Source organism: Nanorana parkeri, unplaced genomic scaffold, assembly GCF_000935625.1.
Source record: "Nanorana parkeri isolate BGI_ZX_2015 unplaced genomic scaffold, ASM93562v1 scaffold1485, whole genome shotgun sequence".
In the NCBI taxonomy this organism is placed as follows: domain Eukaryota; kingdom Metazoa; phylum Chordata; class Amphibia; order Anura; family Dicroglossidae; genus Nanorana; species Nanorana parkeri.
In genome coordinates, this window is record NW_017307753.1 from 348,799 (window position 1) to 369,781 (window position 20,983).

The following is a 20,983-nucleotide window of genomic DNA, read 5'->3' on the forward strand; positions in this document are numbered from 1 at the left end:
CCAGTCCATTTTTTATTTTATTTATTAACCAGTTGTGGACACTATGCGTGCTACACATGTCTCAAAAAACTAAATTGAAGTACATAGGATGCGTATTTCCATTGTTTTGTGTTTGTTTGTTTTAACCATTTAAATTATTTATTTTTTGTTACTGTTAAGATTTAAAAAAGCCTTATTTTAATTTGAAAAAAACTTAAAGGGTTTCTAAACCCTCTGTTTTGTTTGCATATATCTACTGCTAGCGAGCAGTAGATATATGCAAAAAGTGTTGGGAAAAAAAAGAAAAAAAACTGCTTTTAAAAGCGGTTTAAACTTCCCCCGTCTTCGCCATGTGCTCCCATCCGAGAATCCGAAACTGCTCGGGCGGCCGCAAAGCATCTTGGGGCAGGCGCATGCGCAGTTCGGATTCTCGGACTAGGAGAGACTCAAGGTAAGTCTATGGGCGCGTGCACCCGCATGCAGACACCGTGGGACAGGAAGTGCCAGCAAGGACAGAGGAGTCAGCGCTGGATCGGACACCCGCCGCAGCGCTGGAGAGAAGGCTGAAAATGACATGAAAGAAGATCGGATTAAGAGACATCATATAAGGTAAGTGCTGACATTAACATTGGGGTGAGGGAATTTTTTTTTTTTTTTAAACTTTAATGTCACTTTAAGCAATGACAAAGTTGTTGCCAAATGAACATGCCTATAGCAGGCATGTTACATATGTGAGAGCTGTTCTGGGTAAAGGAACACTGTACTATGATACTAAATTACTGTACCCCCACGAATCCTTCTGATCTAAACCTGTTGACCTCCAAAGCGGCTCGGAGGAGTAGTGCAGTATGTAGTTTATTATTATTCAACCGAGAGCAGTGAAGAGAAAGTCTTTACCGACGATTGAGATATACGCAATTGTTTACTGCTTTTAAATGCGAGTGTTCTACTTTTCTAACAAAGCACAGGTTTTAATACATACTGCACTACGAGTGTCTAAATCGGAGCCTCTTTGGAGGTCCTCCAAGTCGCTTTGGAGGTCAACAGGTTTCCTTTGGAGTAGCGGCAGTGGGGTTGTATGAAGTGGAGGCGTATTGAGGGGAAAATTACATGCTGCACTAAACGTTAAGAGGTCATTGGGTTCTGGTAAGTGTGCATTTTTGGCAGTTGTACACAGGCGGTGAATTGAAGAGCACTGGGGCACAGGACACACAAGAGTGGATATTGCTGTGTGGTATTACAAGTATTAGGATATTAATGAATAGTTTTTTCACCGGAATATTTTCACAGGATTGGAAGTATTCAATTTTCACTGAACTAATCTACTTTTCACTGGATTTATTGATCTGATAATTGATTTGCACTTAATATATGTGATATTTATAAGAATTTGTATATTCAATTGCTATCAGATGTTTTCACTGTAATGATTTTTAAAGCACATTGAATATCATTTTTTTGCATCTTATTGTATTCACCACAGGGTGGTCCTGCATAGTAGTATTGTAAAGACTATAAGATTGTACTTTTAGCTTATTGTAGCGCAGTCCTTTTTTTTTATGATTCATTCTTAGGTGTGTTCTACAGTTTTTAGCATTCGTTGCATTCCGTGCATTTTGTATGATTTTCAATATAGTCAATGGCGGGAATTTATCAAAACTGGAGCAGATTTGCGCTGCAGCCAATCAACTTCTGTCTCATTTTCAAATCTTACCTGAGCAAACTGAAGAGAGATGCTGATTGGTTGCCATGGGCAACTGCTCCAGATTCTCTCTGCTCCAGTTTTGATAAATTCCCCCCAATGTCTTTCTCTTACATTTTAAGCCAGTACAATGCATGCAAACTTTGGAGTGTTGGAGACCATATGGCCTGCACATTTTATTAGAAAGTGTTTTTTTTTTTTCCCCCCAGTAAATTTTATAAAATAAGATCTATGTTGACATGTAGAACATTGTAGGGGAATTAAAATATGTACTTTTGGCAGTTGCAGAAATTCAGTGTTTAACATTGCACCTGTTGAAACCCCTACAAGGGTTAAACTGGAAACCTACTTCTGTCACTCATCGCTTCTTAGCCTTTTGGCAACGATCCAGTGAAGTATTTCTTTCACTTACTGATATTCTGACATTTCTAAACAATATGCTTATTTTTTTTGTTCTTAGAGCACAGTGCAGCAGTAAGATATCAGAAGTAAAAGAGCAATGTGAAGAGCGGCTTCGACATGCAGGTGTGAAAGGGGCAAATGTAGTGAATGAAGAAAACGTGGAAAAAACTATATCCGGGGCTGAAAAACCAAAGGTAGGAAAGCAATTCCGTTTTTACCATATGAAAGCTTGCAGGATAAAAATTGGAGCACAAGTCACAACCAGCAAATTCTGTACCAATGCCTCTTAAAGCATAGCTAAACCCAAAAACAAAATGTAATTTCTTGATCGTAGATTACGGGACAGTGGCTAGTATTTTGGAACACTGGATTCAGCTGCTACCTCCAGGAGAGTGAGCAAGACAAAGCTATAAGGACAGCCCCGTATAACCCCCTCCCGCTCCAAGCATGCCTCAGTTTTGTTTTTTTTTGCTAGTAGCCATAGTACAATGGTTGTCTTCTCTCTGCTCTAAGGGAAGCAAACCCTAAGACATGTTTTCTTCTCGCTAGATTCTTCAATTGCTGCAGAACCACTAGGGTTTATTTTTGCAGCTGTTGGATAAATTAAATATAAAATATTAAAATAATTTAAAAAAATAAACATTTTCAGTTTCAGCCTGACAATTTTTTGTTTTGCTTCGGTTTTCAAATTTCCATTTTGGTGCACCTCTAGTTACTACCTGTACTTGCATCCTTTGTACTGGCCATATCTTACTTTTTATGAATTCCCTTGGATGCAGATTCAAGCAATCTTGCCACACTAAATGACATTGATATTCATGTCTTGCTAATAAAGCAAATATATGCCATCTATAGAAGTGCTTATCGACTGCAAAGATTTTCCAATCAATGTCCTTGCCAGTGTGATGGGGTTTAATGTTGCCGGAGTCTGAGTAAGACCTACTGGGGTCAGTTGTTGTAATGATGGCGGATTCCTCTCACTGGTCCTTTTTCTTGAAAGATCGGGCCATCTGTACTTGCCTTCTGTAGGGATTGGATTATTGAACCCAAAGCTGCATGCAGAACATATCTATCTCTTGATGCCATCTTTAATTTTATTTTCTATGCATTCAAGTGCTAAAGAGATCCCTTGAAACATTTTATATAACTGGGTCTGTAATTGGTATTGTAGCCGTTTCTAAATGTTGGGTTGTATTATAAGTTTTCTTTTATTTGATATTTGACTACTGCTCTGATCTTGCACTTGAAGCGGACCTTTACCCATATCTTTAAAACACACATTGTTTAGTAATGACAATCTACAAACGCATACTTCTAGATAATTGCAGGCTTTTTATTCTTGGCATACATTTCTCTTTTCCTCCCCAGTCTTCTGACAGTGGCCATGTTTACTAAGGGCAGATTACTAGTTCTCCTTTTTTATTTCCTGGATTTCTGGCACATGTGACTAGGGCATGTGGCCATGAACATCATCTTAGGAGAGGAAAATGCTTTTTCCTGAGACTACAGATGAGATTTTCTAGCAATGCTCCGCTGATGAGGCAATCCCAGTGTGCATTGCTTTGGCAAACTGGTCATTTTCCCCTTACACTTGCAGAGCATTCACTTCCTGCTTTGAAAGTATTTCAAAATCACAGCATTTTACACCTGACACGTCTATGTTTTTAATAATCATACATAGAAGGATGCATTTGTGAGCAATAATGTGCTTTTATGTTTATCAAGCCAACCACAAAACAAGAGATTATCGAGCAAAAAGAGGAGGAAGAAGTGAAATCTAAAGACAATCTAGAAGTTGAAATTGTTCCACCTTCCAAGGAAGACGAGAACGCGGCTATTCCTCCTCCAGCAAATCAGGGTAGGTCTTTTCTAGTACAAAATGCAGAATATATTGCAAGTCGACTGTATATTTAAATTCTAAATATTTTGTTTTTTACTTTTCCCGTTGTTACTTTGTGATGTTTGATTTTCAGCGGGATGGTTTTTAAGGCGTTAACACACTTTAATTCCTACAAAGTACACTGTCTGCAATGTTCTGTATGTTCTCCTCATAGTCTGTGGGCTTTCATTCAGAGGTGCAGTTACTCTCCACAACCCAAAAACCGAAACCGTGGAAGGTTTGTAGGCTTATGTCCACATTAAAACAGCAGTGTATATGCCTGTGATGGTGCCATGGAACAAGAACTCCCACTCCAGAGATTTTTTCTGCATGCATACCTCAGTTTCTGTTCATTTCTAAGGATGGCTCTGTACTCCGTGTGGAGTACAAGAATATGCCTGTCTTTAGGAATGGGGCGGCCACAGTACACTTGTGTGGCGGATGCAAGGCCTGGCCTTGACTGTGCGTTTAAGGAAAGGCTATACTTCACTGAGCAGAGCCACACAATGTAGATTCCTGATGTGGGACTTCAGCTATATATTTACCCCTGGGGAATCCACTATGAAGGGAAGAGGGGTCCATAAAGGACACCTTCACTAAAAATGAAGTTATTAATTGTTAAGCTTCTTCAGCCTCATGGGGAACGATTCATTTTTAAAGAGGTGCATACTATTGTGGTGGTATATAATAATGCCTCGTATAACTGCAAGAAAGAAAATTCTAGGTGACATTCGGAAGCATAATCAGATTTACTTTATTCTTAACTTAATTTCACTAGAAAAATAACAACTGAAACTGTTTATATAGGAAAGTGTACCATGTGCCTAAAATACAGGCGTAAGGGATTTCCTAGAGCAGAGACATATATTGTGACTAGTTTGCCATTTTAATTTCAAAAAAGGGAAACTTCACTTTATTTGAGGAGTAGTAACTAGCAGTGGGGTTATCATGTACGTGGTACCTGCTGAAACTGAAGAAGGCTGACACCGTTCTCCGATATCCAGGGGTGTGCAGTACTCATTTGTTATTGATCTGCATGTTCCAAGCCGCTCCATTATATTTAGTTTGTCAGAAATCTGTCTGGTTGGGAATGCATTATCCATCTTATGTTAGCAGTGCAGTCAGTTGAAGTATTGCTAACAATCAAGTGTGGGTAATGTACAAATGATATTAAACAAAAATATTCGTGCTTATGGCTTTTCCACCCCTCAAAATTGTAAAATAGTGACAGCTGCAATGAAAGACCAAGTAGTGAAAAAACAACCTCTGGACAAAACAGTAGCACGGTGTAATCTATTTACAAATTATAAAAACGGGTTTAATTTTAAAACCTTTTTGAGCTTTCTGGAGACTATGTAAAGAGGAGTGTTTAAAGTCAATATCATCAATCCTATCAGTAAAGATTCTTTTACGACACCCATACTGAACCAAATGTTTTAAAGTAATTCAAGGAGAGCTTGAGCTCTTAATTGCATTCAAAGTCCATCTCATTCATGTTGGGAAAACAAGCTGAATTTGGCCCAGGAATAGATGCCATAAACAAGTCAAGCTGTAACCATAGTTGCAGACCAGAGTAGTTGCAGGACTATCTTCTGAACTCCAAGTAATGGACATCTTTGCTCAGGCACTGAGCCAGGTAAGCTAGTGCTTGATCAAAGTCGGGTGTATCTGCAGTCCTGAATGTGACAGAGGTTGAAGCCTATGGTATACATCTGCTGGCAGATCAGTATGCTTATTAAAGTATATTTACAGCATTCCTAGCAGCTTGTGTATGCTGTGGGATGTCTTTTTTTTTTTTTATATTGATATTTGTCTTTATTACAGAAATTGTGGAACGGATTGTGAGGGAAAAGAAGTCTAAGCAAGAGGATAAAAACGCAGATAATGTACAGAAGCCAGAAAATGAAAATGACCCTGACAATATAATTGCAGAAGAGGATAAAGAGGGTGATGACCAAGAAACCAATAAAGAGAATGAAGTGGAGAGAGAACATCTAGTAAACCTAGATGGTCAGCAGGAAGATGATAAAGGCAAGTCTAACATCCATATGCAATTAAGTTTAAAGAAGAACTCCATGGAAAAATTATCTTAACCCTTGCAGTGGGGTTACCTCTGCACTGCAAGGGTTAAGTGCTCATTTTCATTTTGGAGCATAAATAATAGCTATACTCGCCTAAACCTTGGGCCTGGCTGCTACTCTGATCCAGGAATGGTATGTCCCTCGACATCCTGGCATCCAATACATTGAACCTTAGACCACTGGAGCGGAGGGGGAGTGAGGCACCAGGGACCGGGCTAATAGCCAGTCGGCTCAGAGGTTCAGGTGAGTATATTACTTCATTTTCACTACTAGACGAAAACAAGCACTTCAACCCTTGCCGTACAGAGGTTGCACTGCAAGGGTCAAGATCATTTTTTTCCCCCGAGTCCTTTAAGGAGTTCCGGGAAACTCTTGGTGGATCTCCTTTGCCTTCTTATATCTCTCTGCATCTTATTTTTATCCTAAAACCTTTGCACTTAATTATATCAAATACTTTATAGAAGGCGTGTTAGTAAGCAAACGTTTTCAAGATGGATTTACCTACTCATGGGGTGTCCTTGCATTGTCAGTCAGATGCATCGAATTCAAATAAAAGAGAGAAAAATAAGAAACCTTTATAACAGAACCATATGCCCACAGTTGATCCATAGGATCTGTAGTCCTTTCCTAGAGTGACAATACTGCTCCTCAATAGATTAAGTACACTGAGTGAGCATTGTCGCCCTAGGACAGGAAGTGTTACTGGCAGGATCACCAGGGGAAAATAAAAACTAATGCAGGCACCACATCTATGGACTGGTAAGCTGCAATATATTACATTTCTGTTCTTTAGGTTTAGATATACTCTAAGGCAATCATAGAACAAATTGATGTTTTACTCCTGTAAAAAAAATAAAATTGGGTACAGTACTTCTAAAAGAGCAGGTATCCTTTAAATCTGTTCCAAATTTCAATAGTTACATTTGTTTTAAAAGGGTGCAAAAATCTGATTTACACAAAACCAGGTTGTAATGGTGTACAGTTGATTAAAGGTTTTCACATATTGAATTCAAAACGTGTGTGTCTACATAGCAGAAAATGGAATTTAAGCCATACACTAATCCAATCTGATTATTTAATCTTTGTACAATTTTTTTGTTTAGACTTACCAAAACTTAGCATTACATAGTAATACAGCTCTAAACAAATAAATAATTCCATTAGTATCAAATCAGGCAGACCCATGCAAAGCATAGTTTTATGATGGATATTAAGGGGATTGTACAGTCACATTTCCCACGAATCCAATGCAATTCCTTGCAGCCACAGCTTACACCCCATGCCCCCATTCTCAGCCGCATCTGGCTGTCCTTTCCTAAATCCACTTATCTCTAGTTCCTGTGTGGTATGCATGTTAGTGGTGGATAAGGGAGTGGAGCACAATGTAGGTTTTAAAAGCCAGGTTCTGGATTGGGAGGGAACCTGCAGGAAGGAGGCCTGGCACTCTTACTATGGAGCCCACAAGCATCTTCATTCTGTTTTGCTAATTGCCATCACAGCCAGATTCAGCCACTGTGATCTCTTGGCAGTTGGTTGCTAAGCTTTGGAGAAATATTGAGTAATAGGGATTATAATACACAGCTGTGCTGCATTTAATAAATATGTTACTTCCTTGTTAGCTGCCACATTTCATAGTAGCACCATGTACCCCCTACAGGAGCCATTAGAGTACATACAGTACATTACATGTTAAGAACCTTGGATCTAAAGTACTTGGAGAAGGGAGAGTTTGACTTTTGCTTTACAGCTACTATTGTCATAGGAATATATGCCCCAAGTAAATTTGCTTTAGTTTTAGCAGTAGAATCTCTTTTTTGTTGCAGTGGTAAACTGCTAACTGTGGCATGTGCTACCTGAAATACAAGTTTAACTTGACTTCCAGTGAGTGCTCTGGCAGGATATAACTTTAATCGCTTTTCATTTGGTCGTCTTCAACTTTGCACCAGATTATGTTATACTTGGATAATTGTGTTTGCATAATTTCCACTCCTTCTCTAAACATGCAATAAAGCTGGTTCCTCTAATAGTGCTTTGTGAATTAGACTGGCAGGCACATGGTGTACAATATTGCAGTGAGCTGTGTAATGATAATGAGGATGTTGTAGTGCACACAGTGCCAACCTCATTTCTCCAGTATGCACAAGTTGGTGACAAAACAGCCAGATATAAATGACTAGCACAGACATGAGATTAAGAGCGGTAGCACATTAGAGTCCAACTTCAAACACATTGACATAAAGCGTCATTACAATGGACTACAGAAACCTCAAACCCTACTTGGCCCAAGATCTGCAAAATACTTTTTATGGACCTGGTCATAAATGGCTGTCACAAACCGGTCCGGTAAAACATTCTAGGGCAATACACATCTCTGTACTTTGTTTTATATCTGGAAGCCAGTAGTCCACATCCAGCATACCCCACCATGACAGAGGTTGTGAAACACCTCCAGGTGAAGAGACCATTCCCCCAGGTCCTGACATTGTCAACTGAGAGTCTGCATGACTTTTTCCCATTTCTAAAATGTTAATGGTGGACAGAGCCGGGAGTCAGAATCTGTTGGCTTCTTTGATAGCTCCGAGACATCCTGGTTCCAACCTGGTGGATGACGTAAGCCACTGCCATGGCATTGTCTAACAGAGCCCTGGTCTCATGACCTTGCAGTTGAGAGGTCCAGTAATGAAGGGATAGCTGAAGCACCCATTGATCAGAAGTCAAACTTTTTCCAGCATCCTGGCACCTTGCACTGTCGGGGTGTCGAACTCCACCCCAGCAGGTCAGATTGGCATCTGTCATGAAATCTTTTGATGCTAGTGGAAGGTTGAAGTTTCTTAATTCCAGGGCTGGAGTTGTAAGCCTCCAGGGCTGGAGTTGTTGGCCACCAGGCCACAGATAGCCCAAAGCACCCAAAGACCAGGCTAACTAGAAAATGAGACTTGTTGTCCAACACACCTAGAATGTTGGGTTGCATTGGTTTGAAGTGGAATTGGGCATAAAGGACTGGACAGCTCCTGGAGTGGAGAACCAGAAGTTTTGTGCAGTTTTGCCGAGGCAAGAGAGCTCTTTACTCCCATTATTGAGATGCAATGAAGAGGAATTCTCCCTCAAAGGGCATGCACCCTAACATTTTTCACATAGCGACATTTTTCTGACTGTCAGAAAATGCCTTCCTGGTAGTAGTGAGGAGGGGGCAGTACCTGGGGAACTAGGGAAGACCCGAAGGAGTGTGAGCGAATGGGGGGACAGTGATCTAGGCTGAGCTGTTGCTTGAGCTGGAAAGGCCCACCAGACTGCTTCCCTTGTACTTATGAGCCACTATAATGGGAGCATGTAAATGAGGAAACACCAAATGGGCTCACAATGACCACTGCCAAAGCAGGAGGGGTTACATTGCTGTCTATGACCTGGTCACTGTAAGGCAACAGCAAGGAGGACAGATCTTCAACCTTGCAAGGAGCTGGCTGGGATCTCACGGGCAGTGTGGGAGATGCAGAGGAGTCCCTTGCTGTCACGGCTTAGAGTGGGTGGGTCTTAACCATAGAGAGGTGTGGTGTCGCCCTCGAGTGTCTGACACATTGGAGGGAATTTATCAAAACTGGAGCAGAGAGAATCTGGAGCAGTTGCCCATGGCAACTAATCAGCAACTCTTCAGTTTGCTCAGGTAAGATTTGAAAATGAGACAGAGAAGCTGATTGGTTGCAGTGCTCCAGAATTGATTCTCCAGAATTGATCCAGATTCAGCCCATTGTGTCACAGCCCACGGATAGCAATGTAACCAGGGACAGTGGGGATACGAAGAGAAGATGCCAGGCTCTAAAGACAGGGGCAAGCCTGAGTACTTGGTAATGAGATTCCAGGCAGGGCACATGTGTACACTTCAGACCGTTTTTGCCCTTTAGGTGGGCATACTTCCAATGGAGTCTTCAGGGATGGAATTCCCCCAAACGAGGGCTTTACAGGACCTGGGCTGTAATACACAACAGCTAACTCACATTTCACCAAGTGGTTAGCGAGCACCCACGCACAGCCCAGTGCCTGCAGTTCATATTACAGGCTGGCCCCACTTCCTCCACAGCAAGGTCTAGGTACAGTCTCAATGGCTATGCTGAAGATCAGATGATCTGGAAAGCTGAGCACTTCTGGCTCTGCAGCATTTGTAGAATCTTGATAGAAGAAGAAAAAAGGTTCTTGATAAAGTAAGAAATAAATGGGTCTTCTTTTCTTCAAGGAGAGAAGACTTATTTTGCTAGCGATAAATTAGAACATGATGGGAGTGGTAGGGGTTATACTTTCCTGATTCACAGCTTCTTTTTTTTTTTTGCTAGTGGCCAACCTCCTGGAAACAGCAGCATAACCCAGTTGTCTAAGATTTTCTTCTGTCCTGTGTCCTTTAATGAACAATTAAGAAATTTGTATTTTAAAATCATTAAGCTAAATCTCTGAATGCTCTATTCAGAAATTAAACTCTTTAAAACTCTGAGGGATACCACATTTTTTAAAACTCTGTCACTTGCTGCCATGCCCAGACAGGAATGTAACAAGCATTTCCTAAAGGTCAGAGTGCCACTGCATATGCTGTGAGTGTTTCCATTAAAGCACGTGATGGCCGCTACCGTGTGTGTGTAAACGGTTAACTGCATTACACTTTCCCCATTTACACTTCAGAGTATTTAGCTTCCTACTTGAGTTGTAAGGCTTATTTCTCATTTATTTAGTATTGCTGTAGAATTGTATCTTTATACCACAAAAAGTGACTGAGAATTGATTATAATATCACTGCAGGGAGAGAACAGCCACACAGACAACCAAGGTTTCATTACCTAGTGTTGGTGCCATGTGTAAAAGCAGAGAGAAGCTTAGTGTAGAGCGCAAAGCATACATAATGGTCCTGATTTTATGTACATTTTTACAAGGTTTAGAGATTTTACAGTTTGTCATACAGTAGACCATTCCAATGTACATGTGGTGCTGAAAAGGAAGGATACCATACTACTGTTGCTTAATCCATTTTACTGCCATTTATATACTATTATTTATACACAAATACTTTGATGCAATGAAACCAATGTGATCTAAGATGAGAACTAAATCTGACATTAGTATGCATCCGTTCATCATGGGCCATTACACATGGACAAACCTTCATGCTGCTTCTTGACAGGCATGAGATTTAATTGAAGATCTTTCCTCTTTTAAGGCCAAAAACAAAATGAACAGGAACAAAATGCCGGGAACCCGAATGACTACAATGGGGATGAAGCAAATGTAGCAGAACCTGAGGCAGAAAAACAGGCTCAGCTGAATGACAACAGTCAGAACTTGAAAGGTATTTTTGGCTTTTATCTTCCTGAATGTGACGCACTCCACCATTTGTCAGTCCACCAAGTCGGTGAGGGAAACCATGAGGGGTCACAACAGAAGGACATCCTTGGTTTTAGCTTGGAGAAAACAGCAGAAGTTGATATTCTACAACACATTATCTCTATTTCTCACAAGATTAGGAGTCGGGGGATGTGTTTTGGAGGTCTTCTGGTGCCTAAAATCATCATGTCTTATACAAGAAAAACGGGATAAGAATATTAAAGCCAAAACATGATCATTTTTATTGAGAATCGGTTTCATTTATTTGAAAAGCCACTCGCTGTTTTGGCTGTGTAATTACATTGGATTGGGATACACATACCACTCAACATTTCTGTGGTTGCATAAATACTCCACTTTAACATTGAGGGGTATGTGCTGACTTTGGTGGCCTAAATTTCAAAGAGAACCAGTCACCAACGGATACTTGTAGTAATCTGAATCATAACTAAGGGTATGCATTTTGATTCTTTGCATGGGAAGGTAAACTTTTTGGCTTTATCTTGCTTTAATCATTTCAGCTTTTCTTTAGCTAGCCCTGAGCTACGTTAAAATGACCTTCTAGCTATTGGAACTTTTTCTTTAGTCAGTCATTACTATAAAGTTTAACCGAACAATAGTTATTGTAATGTAGACTATTTCCATAGTGTATAGAATTTGTATTGTTATGTTTAGTCGGTGCTAAGAATTGTATTCAGCATGCCCATCTATATTCTGTTAGATGCTTAAAAGAGAACTATGGGGTCAGGGCTTTTCCCCAGTAACTGGAGGACACAAACTAGCGTCCTCCCGTCACCCTAAGCTCAGTATACCGCGAGCTACAATGTGCTCGCAGTATACTGAAACGTATCCTGACAATTCTGTCTGGATCCGCCCAGCTGCGTGAGTGACAGCTTTGCAACCAAATGTTTCTATTGAAAATGAAACCGGTAGTAGAAGAACGACACCTGGGACGTTGCTGTGAGTGGCACTTTCATATGTCATTGCCCCAGAAGTGGCCTGTTATAAAGCTCATATAGGCTGGAACCTTGTGGTCGTTATTTGTGAAATCTGCTTCTTTGTGACAACCAAATGGGGGTTCTGATGCAGTAGTTTAATTTGTTTTTTTGTTTTTTTAACAGTTGATAACCCCCTAGTTGGACTGAACAAGCAGGCGGCTGGTCAAGAAGCAGAGGACAGCGATAATCCAACTTTAAAATAACAGCTCTCCCCATCACATTGACTTTTTGAAATACATTTTTCAAAGTTCTTTTGTCTTGACCGGTAAAACCTGAAAAAGGACATTGTTCGCATAAGAGAAAGCTGATGCGTCGTTCTGCACAAATACGTGGGACTTGAAGAATGTTTTATTTTCTTTATTTAAAACGGTTTTGTATTTTTGGACCACTATTGCAGAAAATCTTTTGTTCTGATAACTATATGTAGGCAGTTAATGCATACAAAGATCGTATTCGGTATATGAAGTCATTTTTAGCTTCATTTTTCTAGTAGATTTATACCATGGGAATAAAGGGTGGCTGTTGTAAGCATCCCTGACTGTCCTACTGTGTCCCAACGCTGGTCACTATCAGCTTGTATAGTATGTAAATATTTAGACCATTGAATCGGCTATTCCTTTACTGAAAACGATCATTACATTTTTTTTAATGCAGTTATCAGAATACAATATTTTTCTAAGTAGTGCTCCCTTAACTTCTCTTTTAAAAGCTAATGCCTTACTGTCAATCGAATGATTTCAAAACTCATCAGCACAGCATGCATTTGCCTTATTCACTTATGTTTCCAATCAGGGTTTGTTTGTGAAGTTCTTCCAATGAATAACATGTGTTCCAAGTCATATAGCTGATGCATAGTCCCAAACCGATAATACAAAATATAATGTCAATGACTCTAAAGGAGAGATCTCAGGGCCCTCCACCTCCCTCACCATTACTATCCACCAGGTCTAGCTTTCCTTTTTGGATTACTATTATACCTTTTAACTTAACGCAGCTACAGGAAGGGGGCTTCATGACTAAAGGCCAAATTTGGAACTTTGGAGTTCTTCCCTAAGAGATATAAAAGTCAGTAGGTAATTCACCTTGCCTCGGTACCTATCCATGAACAAAAAATAATTTCAGAATTGACTAGCTCTTTAATGGGAACCTGTCGGATCAGAAATTGTGGCACTGCTATTGTTTGTTTGCTTTTATATCTTGTTACCTTGCCATCTCTCAGCTTTGCTGCTTTTATGGGTCAATGGCCCACTACAAGAATGCATCTAGTGTAGTCCCAACTCCCCACCTGCATATTTGGGTCAGTCACTAGTTGAGTAAAGAAGCATGAGAATAGCAAAGAAAGCTAGGCACAAATTAGGGGCAGCGACAGTGAAATGAGCTCTGACGTGGTAGGTTCTGCTTAAATTTAAAGTGGACCTAAATACAGAAATCCATTGTTTAGGGTTTGTTGGTCCCTCTGAGGCTGCCATTGCTCCTGTCCTGGAGTGTGGGGGTTGCAGCGGCCACTGCTTTGCTTTCCCTCTTGGCTATGGTGAATGATTTGAATCTGTGGATTTGAGTCCTTCTGTTTCTTTACCATGGCTAATAGGGCAAACAGGAAGTGAGCTGGTGCCCATTGGGACCACATTGAATTTAGGTCCACTCTAACTATTGGTTATGTCTCCTTGAATTTGTCACATTAGATTATCTAATGATATAGAGAATGTCCTCAGTACATATAGAAGGTTGTTTTTCGTGTGTGTACACGTAGCCATGTCAACACAATTGAAGCAACTGCACTCCACAGACACCAGCAAAAGATGTGATAGTTTTCCTTTTTAACCTTCAGACAACGACAGGGTTATTCACAAAAGTGTGAAGAGTTTGGAGAAGGCAGGAGAAGTGAACAATCTAGGACAACATAGCTGAACTGGAAAGTGAGCTGAATTGGAGAATTTTTCCAAATCAGCTATGTTGTCCTAGATTGTTCAATTCTCCAAACTCTTCACCCTTTTGTGAATAACTCTGTCATTGATCATGTATGCATGCTAGACATGTGTTGGCTGGGTTGAAGCTTTTCATTCTATTCCCTATTTGTGAGTGACAGAGAAGCTCCTGCACATTTCCAATATATGTACAGATCATACAGTAACATCCAATTCACAAAGCCACTTGAGTCTTTCTTTTTTTACATGGGTTTATCTTCTATTTATATCCTTTCTGGATCAAACTAAGTTCATCAATATTATTGAAAGCTTCGGTTTCTCATGAATCTGTATTTGATCTCGCAAGTCTTCATTCTGTCTCTACCTGGAATGACTCCATTTTTTTTTTCCTTTGTTCACTAGACCTTAGTGAAATCTTACAATGAATCTATGTAAATACTGATGGTTTACGCTTTAGTGAACCGATGCTAATCTGAGCTGAAGAGCATGTTTGAGAAGACCACAATTTATATCACACTTTGGTAGTTCACCGCAAGACAATGTGCTAAGCAAGAGTTTCACTGAGCGGTTGTTTGTACGGAGCCATACGGCTTCTAAGATTTGTACGGTGTGCTTTTGGAGCCCTGGCTTTGGACACTTGTAAGGGCTGTAAATGTGGGTTTAGGCTTGTAGCAGCCTATTGTTGGGACAGTATAATATCAACTGGCATGATCTTGCAATAGCACGCACCATAATATGCCAATCCATACCGTTTCATTTGGGCACACTAAGCTCTCCATGCAATGACATGAACTCTGGCTCCATGCAGTTTGCATATACATACTTTTGTTGGTGCCTAAGAATACACTTCCAACAATGCAGTGAATTGTCTGCACGGTGCTTTATTTACACACTCCTCAGTAAAATACTAACTGTTGGCACTATATAGATCCTGTTTAATAATGTAGCATCCTGCTTTAAAGCTAGTATTTGCACAGTACATGTCCCCCGGGTTAATGGGACAGACAGGTTCAATTAGCCGATTGGAAAGTATGTTCTGGCAACTGAACAGTGCCTGCTATTCTAACTGATGGTCCTGCTGGTTCATATTGTATTGCTTAACCGCAAGGTTGAAAAACGATTTTGAGAATGGCCTTCATGTAATGGCTGAGTGTTTGTTTATTTGTTATACAACAACCGTCCCATTGATATGATCAGCTTTTATGTTTCGCTTCCACAGTAATATATGCACCAGGGTGTCTGTATTAACAAAACACTAAATGCACGTTTTGTGTGCCTTAAAATCAAACCCATGACTGCTCCATGTATGATGAATGTAGCCAAAACTGATTCCTGAACCAGGACTTGTTCAGGTAAACTGACCCTTGAAATGCGCCTTTTCCTAACTTTCTGAAAAAGATCCATTTATTTTTACTTCTTCTTTCATAGGAATCATTTGTAATTTTTAAATGGGATGGTACTGTATTGTTTATGAAGTCTAATTGTTCAGCAACTGTTTTAATTTATGACCTCTTGTTGTATTTGTATTAAAATAGAGATTACACTCCCAACACAAAGATGTATGTCTCATTTACTCGTGCGACAAGAATATGGCTTCAGGGACTTTGATATCACGCTGACATTTTAAATATAAAAGGCCTGCAGAAGTTCCCAGCAATTCATCAGATTCCATCTTACATTTTCCTAGCTGGAGCCTAAAACCAAACTGGACACTATGGGGGCCATAAGGGAATTGTTGATTTGGCTTATTCAGAGTGGTCAGTGTTAAAGTGACAGGAGTTGGATCTTATTTGTGTATCACTCAGCTGTAGATCCTCAAATCATCTCTGAATTGGTGCTGGCACTGTCCTTCCTTCTGGAGGGTGACTACTTTTGTTCCCCATGGTCCCTGTGTGTTGTAAAGTAGCCACCACTCCTGTAATGGACTATAATCTCAATAGAAATGAGTAAACTAAACATGAGATTGTAGTCCATCACGGGAGTGAGCTTGGAGCGGTGACTACTTTCCCACAAAACACAGGAACCATGGGGAACATAAGTAGCCCCCCTCCAGAAGGAAGGACAGTGTCCGCACCAATTCAGAGATGATTTGGGGATCTACAGCCGAGTGATACATAAATGAGATACACTTCTGTTAATAGTTAAGGTACTTGAAATAATTTCTAAGATATAAATCCTGAGTATAGTGCCACTTTAAGTGGTATATGATTGGAACATTTGACACTTTATAAGTATGAAGAATGTTACTGAAATCAGCAGTCCATCTGGATTTCTAATTTGCGTGTTATTCACCTGATATACAAAGCTGGTTCTCATCAGTATTGAACAAGTCCTTGCAGACCATATGGGAAGACATTTATTAATAAAACCGTGAAGGCTACAACCATATATCTCCCACTTTCATAAATATGTAATTAGCATTTCACAATAATACATTCATTTGGTTTTTTTTTTTTTTTTAATGCTTATCTTTGATAAACAAGGTTGTCTTATTGCGCTCATATCACCGGTAATATGCAATGGGAGTGCAACAACCAGTTCTGCTACACTAATACAGTGCAATGGGACTAAGCACTTGACTTCTTTGTCTCATTCTGAATCAAGACCTTTTTTTTTTTTTTTTATACCAGAATCACCATATTGTTCATAAACATACAGAGGGAGACAGGCTGAACATTTGCAGAATTCTGATCAATATACCATTTAGTTCTGTGGATTTCTCTAGTATGGACTTGTACAGGATTGAAACTTGAAGATCACAATTTGTGGTTTATGGTAAAATGAAATAAACCTTGGGGTTGGGCTACCATTATTGATCTCCCTGTGATTCACTAACCTGGAACAAGTAGAAATAAAGGTCGGCACCTTTTAAGTAGTAAAAGCTATTCAACAAATGAAAGCCAGGCAATGAGCATTTTTAGAAGAAAAGGCCAGCAGTGGCAAAGTTGATCAAACTCATGAATGGAGGTCTCTGTCTCCACTGGAAAATCCCTCAAAGAAAAAAAAAAAAATATTAGGAACAGATCTGAGAAACATATTACACGGCTGTGTATGAATACAGCTGCAATCACATGGATTAACCCCTTAATGACCAAGGCCTTTTTTTGCACACACGTTATAATCCACATTTTAGGCCTGCAAATGACTGCAAACCCTGAAAAACATTATATATTTCCTGAAAGCCAAGACAGGGTAGAATAAAATGGTGGCAGTTGCAAATTTGTATGTTGCACGGTACTAGTGCAACTCCTCATCAAACCCCAAAATTTTATGAAAATTGCACTTAAGTTACATTTTAGTGGCCTATAACACAATATAAAACCAAGCCGCTTACCGGCCCGTAAAAGCGATCTGGCGACAGCTGAGACACCAGAATTGCTTCTACTGTAAAGCCACCGGGAGTCTGTTTTAAACTGGCCTGCTGCCAGTGACTAACTATGTACGTCACTGGTCATAAATGGTTATTACTTTAGCCTCCCAAGAGAAAATCTGGTGCAAGTCTGATTGTAACCCATATGAAGCCAGCATGCGGATCTGTGCAGGAGATGCATCATACACACTGTTGTGTGCGTTTTCCCCAAAGGAGATCTATTGGAATCTGAGTAAAACGACTTGTCCCAGGATAAAATGACACATGCCCATAAATTTATATATGAATTTCATACCTGGCCACACTCCTCAATATTTATGAGTATGGACTCTTACATGTTGTTTGGAATTGAACGAGATGATATACAACTCTTTTATAAGGCTATACTTTGGGGCTAGGTTTTGTAAATGCTTTTAATTGGGATGTTGTCAGTTTTCTACATGAGTCATTAAAGATCTGTTTTTGAGAATATAATATACAGTCATGGCCAGAAATATTGGCACCCCCGCATGTCAGAGAATGCACCACTCTGCGCAGAAAATTGTTGCAATTACAAATGTTTTGGCATTCTCATGTTTATTTATTTTGTTTTGTATTGCTATGACACAAAAAAAAGGAGAAATAAAAGCCAAATCTGACACATTCCACGCAAAACTCCAAAAATGGACTGGACAAAATGATTGGCACCCTCAATTAATATTTGGATGCACAGCCCTTGGGAAAAAATAGCTGAAATCAATGTCTTCCTGTAACCATGAATGAGTTTCTTACACCTCTCTACAGGAATTTTGGAGCACTCTTCTTTCGCCAAGTGCTCCAGGTCTCTCAGATTGGAAGGGTTCCTTTTCCCAACTGCTGTTTTGAGATCTCTCCACAGGTGCTCTATGGGATTTAGATCTGAACACTACCCTAGGGGACGTGCTTGTGTCTCTTGGGTGCTCCCTGCATAGAGATGTGCTTTTTGCTGCTGAGAAGGGATGTTGACGCCCTGGGAGACGGAGTCGTCCACGTCGAGGACAAGATGGGGGATTATGCGGAGGCCCATAACGATCTTCTCGTCTACCAACTGGCACAGTCAGGTTCTCCGTTGGGGATTAATGGCGGTTAAGATTGTACAGCGCTCCTGCACTTGTATCACGCTGCCGTTCAGAGGCGACACCCGGAGCTTTAGGAGAAGCTGCAGGCTCTCTACATCCGCGTCTTGTCACCGTACTGCTCTACAAAGATGGCGCCGGTGTAGTCGGCTGCAGTCGTGTAAGCATTTCACTGCATATCATACTTGTACGATTGTGTATGTGACAAATAAAATCTATCTATCATTGCTGACCAGTCCAGTACTCTTCAGCGCTTTGTCTGAAACCATTTCTGGGTGCTTTGGGTCATTCTCCTGCTGTAAGACCCAACTTTCTAACACTGGGCCCTACATTGCACCCCAGAATTCATAATGCTATGCACAGTCAAGACATCCAAAGCCTGAAGCAGAACTGCAACCCCAAAACATCAGTGAATCTCCACCATGTTTGAGTGTAGGTACTGTATTTTTTTCCATTTCTTTTTCTGAAAACAGTAGAATGATGGGCTTTACCAAAAAGCTGTCATTGCGTTTCATCTGGCCACAGATCTCCCTCAGGTAAGTTTTTGGCAAACTCCAATCTGGCTTTTTTATGTGTGTCGGAAGTGGGGTTCTCCTACCATAGAGTTCCTTTTCTTTCCGATGGCGACGTATAGTGCGAGCTGACAGTTGTAAATGCGCCTGAAGAGCAGCTTGAATTTGTCTGGAAGTTGATTGACGGTCTTTATCCACCATTTGAACAATCCTTTATTGCAATCATTGATCAATTGTTCTTTTTCATACACGTCCAGGGAGATTAGCTACAGTGCCGTGGGCTGTAAACTTCTTGACAATGTTGCGCACAGTGGACACTGGAACATTAAGATCTCTGGAGATGGACTTGTAGCTAGGGATGCACCTATACCAGTGCCGATACTTGGCATTTTCATGAGAACTACCAGGGTTGCAGCTGGTACTTAGCTCTGACGCTCCACCGCTGTCCTGAAATCATTAAACTGTCACATGACAAACAAAAATGTATCAGTACTTGTATCTGAGTACTTGAACAAGTATCAGTACTTGCAAAAAACGGTATTGGTGCATCCCTTATATATGTTTAGAAAAACAAAATCATACATTAAAACAGAGATGTACAAATCCCAGGAGCTCCGTGTGCTGCTTACAAATGACAGCTGCCTTCTAATTTTAGAATTTTTCTCTAGTCTAGGAGCTGGAAAAGTATCTGTACATGTACTGAGTATGGTACTAGGTATCGGTGCATCCCTACTTGTAACCTTGAGATTGTCAATGCTTTACCACTAAAACTTGGAATGCAATTTGGAGACGGTGCCAATCATTTTGTCCAGTCCATTTTTGGAGTATTGCGTGGAATGTGTCACTTTTGGCTTTTTTTTTCCCCTCCACTTTTTTGTGTCATACCAATACAAACAAAATAAATAAACATGAGAATGCTGAAACATTTGTAATTGCAACAATTTTATGTGTGAAGTGGTTCATTATCTGACTGAAATGCAGGGGTGCCAATATTTCTGGCCATGACTATATACATTGCTTACTGAGGTGATCTCTTCTTACAGAAACTCCTTGGGGGCCTCACCACCCTTTTTGGAGGTCGTGTTTTCCTCTCATCAGTGGTACATTTTGTATTTCTTAGAACATGTTTCCTTTAGACACTGCAACAGCAGACATGTTTTCAAAAGTCATCCCTAGCTTGGTTTCACTACGTAATGAGTAACTACTCTAGAACAGGCCTTCTCTGCCTAGAGTAATAGGTCTACAAATATATTTGTAGAGTACGCAATACATTTCTCTCAGATACAGGTAAACAACAGACAATTGCTATTCACTTTTCAGGAAGAGTGAAGCATTGTTTTAATGAGGTGTAAGGGTACCAACAAATTTTCCACATGTGTACATAATGTTCAAGTAAAGCCAGATCACTGCAGATTACCCAGTACTGGGAAAATAAGGGGGCTCTGAGGGGCAGGATTGCTCCATGTGGCTATACTTAAAGGAGAACTAATCGAAGAGTGAAATATACTCTTCCCAATAGTTTGAGCTGGCGTGTGAAGCGGCACCGTTATATGCCGGCTCTATAGATCGAGAACTTAGCAATCACAAACCACTGATCACTCAGCTCACAGCTTCTCCCTCCAGAGAGCAATGACCATCAGTCACCACTCCTTGCAGGGATTTCCCCTCTCCGTCCCTCCA

At 40.3% G+C, this 20,983-nt stretch overlaps 1 protein-coding gene across 1 annotated transcript in view; it reads left to right on the forward strand.

The window, feature by feature from the left end:
- Window positions 1-12,656, forward strand: part of GOLM1 (golgi membrane protein 1) — a 68,908-nt gene extending 56,252 nt beyond the window's left edge. Inside the window, exons 8-13 of the mRNA XM_018570243.1 lie at window positions 2,142-2,277; window positions 3,809-3,941; window positions 4,138-4,200; window positions 5,787-5,993; window positions 11,241-11,369; window positions 12,526-12,656. Of these exons, the coding sequence (XP_018425745.1) occupies window positions 2,142-2,277; window positions 3,809-3,941; window positions 4,138-4,200; window positions 5,787-5,993; window positions 11,241-11,369; window positions 12,526-12,605 (748 nt within the window). The 3' untranslated portion in view covers window positions 12,606-12,656. The remainder of the gene's footprint in view (window positions 1-2,141; window positions 2,278-3,808; window positions 3,942-4,137; window positions 4,201-5,786; window positions 5,994-11,240; window positions 11,370-12,525) is intronic.
- The last annotated feature ends 8,327 nt before the right edge of the window (window positions 12,657-20,983 follow it).